A 15,000-nucleotide genomic window follows, 5' to 3' on the forward strand; every position below is an offset into this window, starting at 1 on the left:
TCCGTGTCACATGACCTGATCTCTGACATCATTTCATGATTGACAGACGGACGTTAGCTGACATTATAATGGAGAAGATCACAGAGAAGCAGACCGAGGTGGGCACCGTGATGTCAGAAGTGTCGGGTCGACCTGTTCCTCAGCTCGACCCCAGAGTCATAGAGGTGTACAGAGGCGTCCACAAGGTGTGAATTCATATCTGCTCTTCATCTCCTCGTCATGTCATGACTGTGGATTATTACTCACTCTCTCTCTCTTTTTAGGTTCTGTCTAAATATCGCAGTGGGAAACTTCCCAAAGCGTTTAAGATCATCCCGGCTCTGTCAAACTGGGAGCAGATCTTGTATCTGACAGAGCCTGAGACGTGGACCGCCGCTGCCATGTATCAAGCCACCAGGTGTGAATCAACACACACACACACACGTGTTAACACTTCTTCACGCTAATGCAACCGCTGTGATGTCATTTGTGCTTGCGGTAGGATTTTCACCTCAAATCTAAAGGAACGCATGGCCCAGCGCTTCTACAATCTCGTGCTGCTGCCCAGAGTTCGAGACGACATCGCCGAGTACAAACGGCTGAACTTTCACCTGTACAGCGCGCTGAAGAAAGCTCTGTACAAACCTGGAGCCTGGTTTAAAGGTGACTTGAAAGAATATCTTCTGCCCGGATAGTACACATACGTCTGGCATACGTCTGTTTGACGTCTCGGAAACGTCTGCTGTCAGATGTCACATAGACCTCTCGAAGACGTCTGTGAGATGCGTATGATGTAGAATGGATGTAAAACTGCTCTTTCTAAGATGTTTTTACACAGCAGATGTTTCCAGATCTCTAGCAGACCTCTTACAGACGTACCTGTGCTAGCTGGGTTCTGTAGACTACACATCAAATATTCAGGATATCGTGACATCATCAGTGATAGTAGTGTGGCCATAAAGCTTACCAATAAAAACATGGTTTATGGATTCTACATCACTGTTCTAGTATACAGGAATGTTTATGAGAAATGACAGAACACAAGAGGGCGCTAGTGAGCTTAGAAACAAATCAGATCTGGTATCACACGAAACAACATCTTTATCTCTGTTCGGAGTGAACCTGCAGTGAGTGTAAGTTGTGTTATTTTTGTGTGTGTTTGTAGGAATTCTGCTGCCGCTGTGTGAGTCGGGCACGTGCACGCTAAGAGAAGCCATCATCATCGGCAGCGTCCTCACCAAATGCTCCATCCCTGTGCTGTACTCCAGGTGAACACGCACACGTTACACACTACACTTTGTTCATGTATACTGTAGTATTCTATATAGCAAGTTGATATTTACAGAAAGTGAAATTTGAAGAAAGTGTTCTTGTGCTTTAGTTTGAGGAAACACATGTAATGGTTTGTTCACCTCCGCAGTGCCGCGATGCTTAAACTGGCAGAGACAGAATACAACGGAGCCAACAGCACTTTCCTGCGCCTGTTACTGGAAAAGAAGTACGCTCTTCCCTTCCGCGTGCTGGACGCTCTGGTGGCTCACTTCCTGTCTTTCCGTACGGAGAAACGGACTCTTCCGGTGCTGTGGCATCAGAGCCTGCTGACGCTGGCGCAGCGATATAAAGCCGATCTGTCGTGTGAACAGAAGGAGGCTTTACTGGAACTGCTCAAGATTCAAACACACCCGCAGATTTCTGCTGAGATCAGACGAGAACTTCAGAGCGCTGAACCCAGAGACGTGGAGGACGTCACGCCGGCCATGAGCTTTGACTGAGACACTATCACACATCTCATCCGAGCTGCTTTATATCGCCAATGATAACACAATAGAATGTGTGTTATGTTTTCTGTTGGCGTGTCGCAATAGTCATATCTTTGATTGACAGCTGTTGTATTGCTGGTTATTAAAATAATATTGTATAAACATCAGGTCTGTTTGGTTTTCATTTCGCTTATCATGCAGATGTTTAATTGAATATGCATTTCTGTGTGAGACTGCACATTTACTTGCATGACAGGATTTCATTTACAAAACAATTGACTGTGTGGTGAAAACGGTCAGTTCGGCAGTCCGGGTCCTTGATTCTGATTACATCACCTTAATATCACTTCATTTACTTTATCTGATAAAACCTTGCTACTAATATGAAATAACGGTTTTATAAAAGCAATAAGCCCAGTGAAGCAGTGTGTTATAGTGCATTATATAACAGCTGAGGGGGTTATAATGACTCCGCTTCACGGTGTGCCACAACCACCTCAGCTGTTATAGAAGTAAGAGATAATGTTCAGGCAAGCGGTTGTTATTGCAGAATAAAGGTCTTGTGTCTCACTGAAGGGGTTTATTTCATGATAACAGACGGCTGCTTGAAATTTATCCCGCTTATTACACGACTACTGGACACATGAGATAAAACTCGACATGAAATGTGAATTTGAATCACCTTTACCGAATTTAGACCTTCTGTGAGGTTTAGTTTGGGTTTTAAAGTAAGAAACGACGTTCAGATGTCACAAACAGGCAATTTGGTTTAATCATTTGTAAATATAATGTCATATTTGCTATTAAAAGACATACAGTATTTACATTTAATTTGTCAAAAAAACGTGTCAAAATGATTTGCTGTTATTAGTTTTGTGCGGTTGTTATTGCGACCGGCCAATCAGAATCAAGCATTCCAAGGAGCCGTGTAATAATGCATTATAACACACTGCTAAACGGGCTTTAATATAACAAACGCTTGAAAATGAAGAGAGTTTGATCAGATCTAACATAGAAAAGTACTGTAGTAAACTAACTATATTTAATATTACGGAAGTTATTTTCTACTTTTAATATCGAGCGTGACGGCTGACAGTGACGTCATGCGCTCAACGACTTCGTGAGCTCAGCTCGGTAAAGGTCGCGGGCCGCCGCTCGCGCACGAGCCCTCAGTCGCGCGGAGTTCAACCGTTAAACATGTCGCTCGACGCGCTGGACTCTCATACGACACTATAAAGCAGCGCTCGCGCGCGGGTGAAGTCCTGTCAGGGTCAGATGGAGTTATTGTGTCACGAGACGGTTGAACTGGACTGCGGCTCTCAGGTGAAGTCCAGAACCGTCCGAGCGTTCACAGACGCGGTTCTGACGCAAGACTCGCGCGTCCAGCAGAACCTCTTGAGCTCCGAGAGGCCGAACATCGCATCCAGACCCGAAGCCGGTAACGGAACCGAGCACACCGACGTCCGGCCGCACATGCGCCGGATATTAACGGGCTGGATGCTGCAGGTAAGACGAGATCTGATCCGAATCCACGTCGTTCAGGTCACACTGGTTTAATCTGAATTCAGGATAATGAGTCATGTACTGATTTAATGATCAACATCTGAAAATCTACAGATTCAAATCACCATGTTTCATAAATGAGTCATGTGTGAACAGGTGTGTGAGGATCAGAAGTGCGAGGAAGAGGTGTTTCCTCTGGCCGTTCAGTATTTGGACCGCTACATGTCCCAGAATCCTGTGCAGAAGAGCAGACTGCAGCTGCTGGGAACCGTCTGCATGTTTCTGGCCTCCAAACTCCGGGAGTCGGTTCCTCTGAGCGCCTCCAAGCTCTGCGTCTACACGGACCACGCCGTCACCATCCCCGAGATACTGGTACTGATTCATTCACATCCATGATTCAGTGGTGGTAACACGCTGTCTCAACACATAGACATATATATATATATATTATCTAGACGCCTCATTGTACTTCAACGCCGCCGCCATATTGGTGAGGGCAAGAGCCAAATACAAAGACATACGAGTGAATGGTTTTCTGGATAAAACACAACGTCGTTTTTATTTCTCAACCAATTTTCTATTAACGTGGAGTACAGACACGTTTTGGCTCCAGTTAAAGATGCTTAGACTTGAGAAATGGAACTCCGGCTTCTCCATTGATGATTTAGGATTGATAACCGTGTACACACATCGCTAATGCGAAATCATTTAATCAGATGAAATACACATGATCAGATCACAGCTCGTTCACTGGGAAAAATCAAAACAATGCGTCTTTATATGACTATATACTGCCATTTCACACTTATAATGCACGGCAGGGCTACTTGTTTTACTATATCACATACATCATGTTTTACTGCTGTAATGGGTTCACCGGATTAATAAAAGAACAAAACTTCTACAGAAAAAGCCAATTCGCATACTGTCCATCCTAAATATTATTCGAAAATAGAATTAGTTTGTCCTAAATCATAGTATGTTGAAATGAGTATCCTCAAAGTATGGGCACTTAACGGCTGATATTACCCACAACTCACTGCGAGAGGGCGGAGCTTAGTGACTTTCCACTGCATTAATAAAGTTAAATAAACTATGCTTGGCTAAATAAATAAATGTGAGTATATAGTAAACATTATATATGAAATAATGAATGAATAAATACTTGTATTTTGATGTTCGTGACAGTTAAGGATTTGGTGTTAGTTTGTCCCAGTGCGTGCCTGCAGTTTTGCTACACACTAAAATGTATATACTTTTCCATAACAAAAACAGTACATACTTTAAGGGTATAGTATAAGTAGGCGAATTGAGACGCAGCATGTGTTTTATTCTCGACTACGGCAACGTGGTTATTTATTCTGTTGCTTGTCTTGTCTATAACACATCACTGAACATGGTGCCATCTAGTGGATTCTCACGAGTTACATTCACGAATAATGGATTTCACTTATCCTTATGACAGCCATTCATTTAAAGTAGGCTGTTACTATCGAGATATGAAACAATTGACGTTGTTCTCTACGTATATCATAAACCATTAAAATATGTTAAGAAATGTAAGCTCAATTGTGCTTTTAATGCAGAAAAGGCGGCGCTCTCCCATTGGGTCTAGTGGGCTTTAAGTGCACTGTTGCCCTCACCAATATGGCGGCGCCGTTGACGTATCGCAGCAGCAGAGCAAAGTGGCCAACGCTGCGTCTAGTTATTTATTATGTCTATATCTCAAAACGTGTGTTTGTGTGTAGCAGTGGGAGGTTCTGGTGGTGTCTCGACTGAACTGGGATCTGGCCTCAGTGCTGCCCTCTGACTTCCTGGAGCTGTTACTGCAGGGCCTTCCTCTGCAGAACCCAACGCTCGTACGGCGGCACGTGCACACTTACATCGCGCTGACCGCCACAGGTACATCACGCACACATACATGAACTTTGACCTGTGGAGCTGTGAATCATTCACATGGACTGACAGTGGGATTTAAGCGTGTTGTTCTAGACGTCAGCAGGTTTCTGTGAGTCTATTCATTCTGTCCATCTCACATAATCCACAAGCTCTCGGTTTACGCGCGGTGACTCACAGTTATGCACATGTCGCCACTGGCCAATCAGAATCGAGTATTATGTCGTGTAATATTAGCAAATAACACACAGTGTAATATACTGAAGGGCTGCAGCATGTGTGACGTGTTCGTGTTGCAGAGCTGAAGTTCTCAATCTTCCCTCCGTCTACGGTGGCCTGCTCATGTGTGACGGCAGCTGTTATCAGACTCAACGTCCTGACCGAGACGCTCACTGCCGATGCTCTCCTTCAGGTCCTGAGGAATCTCTTAGACGTGGATGAGGTGAGGACGGTTTATTTTCAGTCGGCTTATGATGGAGTGACGTTTCTCTGAATGAGTTTGTCTTTGTGTGTGATTCAGACGTGTCTCTGTGAGTGTTACTCGGCGCTGGAGGAGACCATCGAGCTGACGCTGGGCCGGACGTCACCTGACCTCACCTGCACACCTGACAACATTCAGGACGTCAAACGGTGACAGGTGGACATTCATGAAACCATTCCAGCACTTTCCTGCTCATTGGTTTGTTTGTCGAGTTGTTAATGTTCACATGTGACGTTAGTTCCTTCTCATATTTTAAATATAGCAGATGTCACGCGCTACATCAAATGTTTGCGTTGCCGTCAGACCTTTGTCCTGTTAAACACTCGTCTGTTTAAACTCAAACGCTGCTGTAAATCAAACTGTTTACACCACTGATCTGAGTTCCTGCCTCTTTGAATACATTCTTAACGCACGTGTTTCTGATAGACAGCTTACATTTAAAGTATGTGGAAATAAAAAGTACAGATGAAGGTTATTTGTGTTCAGTTTTTTGGAGAAAATAACATTGAACGGTGTGAACGTCCAAAACCCAAACCAAGTGCAGCTTCCGGACACAAAAGCTACTCTTAATAGAAAAAATATCTGTTTTTCACCAACCATATATTTATTTACTGGCTCAGATCCAGGTGTATTTCTATAATATATACATATACAAACATATATATGTGTATATATAGCCTATAAAAAAATAGACAAAACGTTACGTTTCGTTAGGACTATAATAGGTGAGTGAAAATCATATTTTTTGTATATAGATGTTTGTGAATTTGCTTGTCGTGTAAATAAGGTTTCAAACCTTACAGTCTTGTCTATGCAAAATATGATTTATTTTTCTTTTGGGGTGAAATGTGACTCATATTTCATGACACTTACCTGAAAATACAAAGGTGCATCTCATTTCACACACCTCTCTTCTGCAGCCCAGGGGGTTGTGGGTAATATTACACGTCTGGCATTTGACTGTATTGTGATTGGCTTCATGTTAAGGCTGGAATACTTTTAAAAAAGATCAGACATCACACACTTTTTTGAAAGTTTGCAGAATAAAACAGGGCATCTAGTCCAGACAGATCTGAGCAAAAGTCTTGTAGTGTATTCCAGCCTTTAGTGTGCAAACCAGAATGCAGTCTAATATTTATTTGCTAGTATTCATTAAAAGATTGTTTTGGCTTCGCCATAATCACAGAAATAAACATCCAGGCAGGTTTTTCACTCTTCTGCTGTTTTATTGGTCCACTGAGACATCAGTGCAGATTCAAGCAGAAAACACATATCACCAAACGAATAAAACACCTCACCGCCTCGGTTAAAACAAACCACCAAATGTACATGTAACTGTTACAAATACTGAAAACCTTCAAACACCCTGTGACACTGAAATAACACTCGATCTGACGTTCCTGCAAAATAAAATGAAAAACAACCACCAAAACATCAACAGTAATACTTCTAAATACAATATTTCTCAATGATTTCATGAAGGACTGTTTAATAATGCGAACTTTAACATGGTTTAAAGAGGTCAGTGTGTAATGTGCCGTTGTAAATAACACTCTAATCAAGAAACAGATCAAAGTCCAGACTTCATAAAGCCACGAGGAGATAATATTCGATTGTGTTCGCTGCGTCTGTAAATATTGTCAAGTCCAATTGTCTGGAATAATAAACCTCCGTTATCAGTGTTTGTTTTCTGTCTTGTGTGTGTTGTGTCCTCATGTCACCCGTGTTTCCATGTTAGCTGATATACTTATTGTGTACGCTTATGTAATCTACCCACATTTTGTTGTTATCTTTAACAGATAAGCTGAATTAACAATCAGTTCCTAACTTCATCTTTGGTACCTTTTTAATAACCCAAAACCTTAAAAAGTAGTATTAAAATGACAAATCAGTTTATCGGTGTTTAAGAAATGAAACGAATCCATGTGTACAATAATAAAAGCTATCGTATTGCATGTTCCACAGTAACACAAACTGCTTTCCCGTCAGAATGAAGTACAGCTCCTTCTGTCTCACAGCACTTCCTGTTCTCTGTGACCGTCTGTTTCCCGTCTGCTCGGAATCGGTTCCTTTACCAGCCCCTGGCGTCGCTCCAGAACGTTTCCCAGAAGAAATGCATCAATGGCTCACGAGAGCCGCCTGCACTTTCTGAGCACAACTCACAGGTTGCGTCGCCATCGCAGAGATTCAGCATTTTGTGTTACGCTACGCTAAACACTTGTTTGTAAGTCCGAGTGACATTTTCACAGTCAGAGATGGAAAACACACTTTCAGACAATCCTGCTCGGTAACAGGCTGCATCCATTTCCCACTGTCCCTCCCGCTGAGCGGGCCTGTCCTCCCTCAGGTCCAGTAGGTTATCCACGGACACGCATCCTCGCATGTGTCTGCCTCCTGGTGGCGGCTCCATGGGTGCGAGTGGAATCTCACGGTCAGGTAGGTCGAGTCGGTCGAAGGACTCTGAGGAGAGGATGCTCTCCTCGCTGATGGCTCCGCTGGGTCGGGATCGGTTTCCTCCTGTGGGTAACGTGGGCGCGAGCTGGTCCAGCGAGCCGAATTCTTGCAGGCCGCTGGAAAACTTGCCGCGGCGTTTGAGGATACCCTTGCGGAATCCCGCGGATGACGGGCACGGGGTGGAGTCACGGCTATCTGGGAATGAGGAATAAAAGTCTGGCTTGTTTTCAGAAGGCTTCTTTAAGATGCTTTTAGGGGCCGGAGGCAGCACAGGCGTCTCTGCAGCAGCGGAGGAGAACGCACACATGTTCGAGCTTTTTTCCTCCAAGGGCGTCGCCTGGGTATCAGTGGGTGGCTTCTGTTTCAGACTGCCCCGCTTTTTCAAAATGCCTTTGTAGGGCCGAGGGGTGGAGCCTTCCTGCATCGTCTGAGAGACGTTGTTTTCTTTACGGGACCTGCGTATGGAGCGCTGGCGCTGGACCGGATCCCCTCCGCCGGCTCCCCCTGACCGCAGCAGACACCGCACCTTCGAGCCACTCTGGAGTAAAGGACGAGAGGTGCGACGCAGCCAGTCAGCGATGCGGGTCGAGCCACCCGTCTGACATGCGACGGTCACATGTGCCAGTCCTTGATGGACGGCTGCGCTTTCGTTCTGAGCCAGCAGGGGGTTCTGATAACCCCAGTTGAGCCACCAGTGTCCAGCGATCTCGTCTAAAGACGCTCTACGCTCCGGGTTCACCATCAACATCCAGCGGATCAAACCACACGCATCTGTGGGAGAAAAGTGAGGATTAGTGACAACAAACCGACCGGATCAAACAGCTTTAGGGTCAAACATTATTCTGCACTGACAGCAGACCAGAAGAAGTGACTTTAAAGTCTCATCACCGGAAGGTTTGCTTGGTTTGCGGTAGTCTCCAGTGCTGATCTGTTGGACCAGGTTCTTGTAGTTATGTCCTTCAAACGGCATGGCTCCATGCACCAGTGTGTAGAGGAGAACACCCAGAGACCAGCAGTCCACCTCTGGACCTCTGTACGGCCGGCCGTTCACGATCTCTGGAGAGGCGTAGAGAGGACTACCACAGTATGTCTGAAGGAACTTATCACCCTGATACAGGTTAGATAGCCCAAAATCTGCAATCTGAAACAAGAGAGATGCTTCTGTCAGTACGTGACATCACGAGTTAGAGACTAGCACACAGAAACTGTTTACACTGATGTCAAGCAAGTTTCGATTGCATGTTTGTTTTTGTCTATTGCTTAGTGACACCAGAGAAACAGAAGCCACAGAGAAAAGTCTGAAATATGTCACAATTTATAAAAAATATTTATATCTAGCTTTTAGCTAGAACTAATCTGCATTACATGTCCCTAGAAGCGCTTTTATATGAACTGTATGTAGAAAAATAACATTTAAAACTAAACTACAACAAAAAACCTAAACATGGATACAATTTTGTTGCTGAATTAACCGAGAGTAGCGTAAAAATATGAACTGATAAAAAAATCGTTAAAAAATGATGGTAACTTATAATCATGCGCAGGACTCACTTTGATATTTCCGTTGCCGTCCAACAAGATGTTCTCCAGTTTCAGGTCACGATGAACGATCCCGTTCTGTTAAAGAGAACAGAGCTCCATGTTAGATTACAGCAAGCGCTTCGTTAATGATGCAACACTTTCATTCTGATGCCGACTACCAAAATTCCTCAACACTTTCATTATTCAGACTTAATGACTAAACACATCCGAAAATCCCCAAACATTTCTGTTGGTTGTCCTACAATCACGATGACAGCGCTGTGTTTTTCTTGAACCTTCTTTTCCTAAAGTTCAGTGTCACGACCCTTTGGCCACGGTTCACCCTCTTTTATCTTTTTATGATCTCTAAATAAGGACACGGACGCAGCGGGAGCGCTCGGGTCACGGCAGAATGGAATGGGCGAGCCGTGTGTGGAATGCTAGCTATGTGTCGTTCTGTAGGAGGCCAAAATACGTTTGACGTCTCGCTTCACCTCATTTAGCGCTGTGACAAAAACACCCGTAAACAGAGAGGTGGGATGTTTTTTACTCGTAATGACCTCACACAATAACAACATCATGAAAAAGCAATAGCATGTTTTTATTGTGTGTATGTGTTTCACATGTAGTTGTACAGAATTCTAATATTGTGCCTGTCAATGCGAGCGTGCATTATAGAGAGCCGTGTGTGTGTGGCTGTTGTTGCGGTCTGTCTGAAACTCAACCGTCTCTCTCTCTTTCACTGTGTTCAGTCATGTGTGGTGTAACACGTTACGCAAGCCTGCATTCTGTGCCTCTAGTGAAATATCTCAAACTGCTTCTTCCGAGACCTCCTCAGGGCACGAGGGAATTCTGGGTAGTTTTAGACACTATAAGAAATCTTCACATGAATTGTAGTTGATGGAGTGACACTCTTTCTATGTAATGTTGGAGACACGCAGACATTCATGTGTTCTCTCACCTTGTGACAGTAATGGACGGCAGACACGATCTGTCTGAATAAATGTCTGGCTTCATTCTCAGACATGTGCTGTTTGTCACTGATGTAGTCGTACAGGTCTCCACCGCTCGCGTACTCCATCACAATCACCATCTTATCTTTATTCTCAAACACTGAAATACACACAAAAAATGAACTGTTATTTTAATTTACTCAAATTTAAATTTTAAAATATTTTCCATAAATGATTGGCCTTAAATTACTGGAAAACGAAAAATTGAAATAAACCGAAAGGCACTAAAATTATAATAATAAACAAAATCTAAAATTAAGCTAAAATAAAAAAATGATATATAATAAATTGAAAAAAGCTTATTGCAAAGTCGCTCAAAATGTGACTAAAATTACTTTTTTAAATTTAAAATATGAATTAAAAAAACAAATAAATTATAAATTGACAAAAGCATATAGCACAATCGCTCAAAATGTAACTAAAATGAAATGATTTAATGTTTGTTTTTAATTTCAAATATTATCAAAACTAATCTATCATAATTCTAAACAAATATTAAATTATAATCTTTTATAAAACTAAAATATGAATCTATAAAAATACTTTTTACTTTTGTATATTTGATAGTTTTAGTGATTCTCCTGTAATAAAGTGTCCTGAAACATATGTTTTAAAGTGTGATTAGAATACATATGGAAGATGAAATATCTGATGAGAACAGGGAGGTGCAGTGAAGCACAAGAAATGAGTCTTATATAATCCACACAAAGAGACGTAGCGTGACAGAGAAGAAGATAGCGTTTATTTAGCGTGAATAATGGCAGCGATCTGGTTACATGATGTCACACATGTCTCTCGGCTCATACCTTCATATATGGTGATGATGTGAGGGTGACTGATAGACGTCATGATCTCGATCTCACGCCGGATGTGAATTAAATCCTGATCGTCTTTGATCTTCTCTTTTCTGAGGGATTTTACGGCCACCTGACACACAAACAAGTGTTTCAATCAACAGAAATAAAACATGTAAAGGGCATTTTTATCATAGCAAGGAACATTTACTGTAAATATAACTTCATTTTCATAATACAAAATATATCACCTCATTGTTTTCTTTTGATTTCAGAATGAAGCCATAATCATATTTTCTCATCACTTTAAATACATTTGTGTGTTGTATTAGCCGCCCGTCCATGCAGTGAAACATTACAACTAAACAAACTAGCATTTTTATATCAGAAGTAAACATTTGTGAACGACACTGATGTCACAGGGTTGAAACACAATCGCTCGTGACGCTGAACTTGTTTACTGTCCGTCAGAACTCAGATGATGTCAATGGAAATCTGGCCTCGTGTGAGATGCTTTGCATACGGAAGGATGAATTTGCGTATCGCCTTTGTGTCTTTTGCCTCCATTGTCTTATCGTGTGAAGCCTTTTGTGCGTCTGTATGCGAATATCAATTGTGTGTGTGTGTGTGTGTCGTCAGGCATAGATGTTTGAGATTCCTCAGTGTATTTGTGTGTTGGAGGCAGACGGGTGTATTGAGGGTCAGAAGGGATTCAACAGATGGACAAACAGAGCAAGACTCATTCAGACCCGAAGAGGAATTTCACACCGCTGTTCATCACCCCAACACACACACACACACACTTAAACCTGTATGAGTTTTTCTTTAAACGACTCAAATTAATTTCTCAAAAGATCTGGTTTTGTGTTCCAGTGAAGAAAGACTCTCACACTCACGATGACAGAATTCAGATGTTCGGCTGAACTGTGAACCTTAAGAGGACTTTTATCAGTTTACTGGCATGTTCATTGTGTCTGACGAGAATGGAATCCCAGCGTAACAACAAACTGGTTCCTGTGCAGAAAATAAACCTGCTAATGTTCACCCGACAGGAAATATCTGAACATCAACTCTCTCAAACCTCTAAAAATAGAGGCATGTCTAGTGTGCTATCAGCAGAATCCAGCGTCTTTCCTCCGAGATGTTTATAGACGCTCTTATCTCTGAGTTCAGACACGTCTCCAAACATGAACGTTCACTCTTTCTCTTTACAACAAACGTCATTTACACGACCAACCTAAAGGAAACGTGTCTTGAACAGGAAATGATTGCAGTATCAGCGGCGAGCAAAAGGAAAAACCCCGTGTGAGATTTCTCTGGAGGAGAAACACAATGAAGGTCATTTCTCTTTCCTTGAGCGACAGTAACAAACCACTAAACTATTTCAACACTTGAATGAAGTTTACCAAATCATGTTTTTCTTTCCTCAACACATCAAGTCGAGGTTTGTGATGTCAAACAGATGGATTCAATAGAGGTGAATTGGGAAAATGTCTGTGTGCGTTTTGGCCGTGATGACCTCCGGCTGGAATGTCAGGAGCGTCCCACCTGTGAACCTCCCAGAACAAGTCCAAACCCAGCGGCGCTTTATATACACTATAAGCATTATACAACGGATCCCTGAAAGAACTGCAGAAGTGAACACGAGGTGGTCTGATACCCGTCTGATCCGTTCAGGTGAGATCAGTCAAACCTGTCGAGCAAATGATCGCTTGTTGACTTTCTCTTTCCTGATAAACTCATTGTGTTTCACGACCACGAATGCGGCTTATGTAACGCAAACCCTGCGCTCGACCTGACGGCCAAAGATCTGCATCTCAACACACATTGAAAAAAGGACATTTTGCGTCAAGAAAACGAAGCCTGTGCATTCCACGTCCACCAACTGTGATGTTGAATAACAAAATCATGACTAAATATATGAAGTTATTTCTTGCATAAGAGTAATGAGGATAAAGTCACACTGAAAAAGGATGAAATCTTTAACAGTGAATGTTGTGAGACTAAACCCTTTCAGAGGTTGAGTTGTGCCGCTGGCTGAAAGCAGGGCGGAGGTGCACAACCTGTTCTGTGTTTGCTTTCCATCTAAAGGAAAGTGCATCTCTCTACACACACAACTCATGTTTGAACTGTCACACAAACACTTTAAAATACACACAACACTCTTAACAATCCACACAACAACACTGTAAACCGCTTTAAACTGCTTGACATTTGACATGAGTGTCTTTACAGGATGTTTATGATATTAGATTTAAAGTCAAACTAAAATAAAGGTGAAATCTCTTACATCACTTTGATGATTTAAAGAAGAACAAGTGTGTCAATAAATAATTATCCAGAGTAACATCATTCATTACAATCATAAGAACATTATTAATGAACCTGATGGGAAAGTTTATTAGAGATCAAGATATTCTTCAATACTCATTCATTGATCATCAATAGTTATTATTCTCACCGTTCTGCCGGACCGGTCCACGGCTCTCTTCACGCGCCCGTACGTCCCTTTACCGAGAGTCTCGAGGAAGTCGTATCGGTGTTTCACGTTGTGTTTGTGATGATGTCTCTTCACCGCCTGACGCTTGACGGGCACAACACCCGAACCCCCCGTGAGACCCTCCATGACCCGCTGATGATGATGATGATGATGATGATGATGAAAGCCGACTGTTTACATGTCCAGCTCCACGCGCACAACTCGCTGAATGTGCCCAAGAGCGCAGATCATCTCGTGCGTGTGGCGAACGTGACGTCGGCGTGTGGGCGGGTCGCCATTGTGTCTAATCCCGCCCCAAAGCTTCCTCTGATGGATGAAATGGTTTAATTTCGCTTCGTTAAGTTGATTAAAGTTCATTGTAATTCATTCAGGATCATAAATACCGTTTATGTTCAATACATCATATATTTCTCTCAAACATCTTTGTGTTGTCTTGTTTATGCTCTTCACACAGTGACCGCCAGGTGGCGCAACACGATCAGAAAACTACACGATACTTTCCGTTTCACTTCTGGAGTTCAAGTACAGTCAAGTATATCGTGTAGAGTTTTCTTATATTTCAGAACTTTAAAAAGAAACACAAAGGCTTTATACATCACAATATTATAGGTAATCATCATTTGACAGAAATGTTGTGCTTTTGTTGTTCAAGTCTGATGGATGAAAGAAGAAAGTTAAATTCAATTGAACAGATAAAGTGGAAATCACAATTTTAGTTAGAAATCTGATGTTGTTATTTTTATGAACTTTTGCTGTCAAAGACAGATTCAGGATTCAAAGAAGCTTTATTGGCATGATAAAACACTACCAAAGCACATGAACATGAGCACAAATACAGATTTAGATCAAATAAAAGCATAAGTATCTATATATGAAGAGTTTGGTTTTTTACAGTTCTTTTCAATGAATATCTATAAAACTGCGGTTGGTTTGATTTGATTTAAGCCACAATAACTCAATAAATACAGTCAACAAACACAATAAAAACACGACAAGATGATTTTTGAAAAGGCAGTTATCCGATTTTGGAACCAAACTCTTCGTATACATCTCTCAATATAAACAAAAAAAGATTTCTGTGTAGGACAGACTACATTTC

The 15,000-nt window shown here is 42.2% G+C and overlaps 3 protein-coding genes across 4 annotated transcripts in view; 2 read left to right on the forward strand and 1 right to left on the reverse strand.

Moving 5' to 3' along the window:
• Window positions 1-1,903, forward strand: part of bysl (bystin-like) — a 5,341-nt gene extending 3,438 nt beyond the window's left edge. The window contains exons 3-7 of the mRNA XM_079472223.1: window positions 47-185; window positions 264-397; window positions 482-642; window positions 1,145-1,247; window positions 1,400-1,903. Of these exons, the coding sequence (XP_079328349.1) occupies window positions 47-185; window positions 264-397; window positions 482-642; window positions 1,145-1,247; window positions 1,400-1,751 (889 nt within the window). The 3' untranslated portion in view covers window positions 1,752-1,903. The remainder of the gene's footprint in view (window positions 1-46; window positions 186-263; window positions 398-481; window positions 643-1,144; window positions 1,248-1,399) is intronic.
• A 933-nt stretch (window positions 1,904-2,836) lies between these two features.
• ccnd3 (cyclin D3) lies at window positions 2,837-6,093 on the forward strand. 2 transcript variants are annotated; one of them, XM_079470894.1, is made up of 5 exons: window positions 2,837-3,245; window positions 3,399-3,614; window positions 4,991-5,144; window positions 5,438-5,580; window positions 5,659-6,093. In XM_079470894.1, exons 1-5 carry the CDS (start codon window positions 3,015-3,017, stop codon window positions 5,770-5,772), a joined length of 858 nt encoding a protein of 285 aa, XP_079327020.1. In that variant the 5' UTR covers window positions 2,837-3,014; the 3' UTR covers window positions 5,773-6,093. The 2 variants fall into 2 exon arrangements, with proteins under 2 accessions (XP_079327020.1, XP_079327021.1); XM_079470895.1 differs by having other exon boundaries at window positions 5,495-5,580.
• A 727-nt stretch (window positions 6,094-6,820) lies between these two features.
• On the reverse strand, window positions 6,821-14,161 carry nuak2 (NUAK family, SNF1-like kinase, 2). The gene is made up of 6 exons (XM_079471186.1): window positions 13,863-14,161; window positions 11,414-11,534; window positions 10,556-10,707; window positions 9,625-9,690; window positions 8,962-9,214; window positions 6,821-8,844 (listed from the first exon to the last, which is right to left on the reverse strand). The coding sequence occupies exons 1-6, from the start codon at window positions 14,025-14,027 to the stop codon at window positions 7,820-7,822; spliced, it is 1,782 nt and encodes a 593-aa protein (XP_079327312.1). The 5' UTR covers window positions 14,028-14,161; the 3' UTR covers window positions 6,821-7,819.
• Window positions 14,162-15,000: the final 839 nt, after the last annotated feature.

This window comes from Barbatula barbatula (assembly GCF_947034865.1).
Source record: "Barbatula barbatula genome assembly, chromosome: 13".
Lineage (NCBI taxonomy): Eukaryota > Metazoa > Chordata > Actinopteri > Cypriniformes > Nemacheilidae > Barbatula > Barbatula barbatula.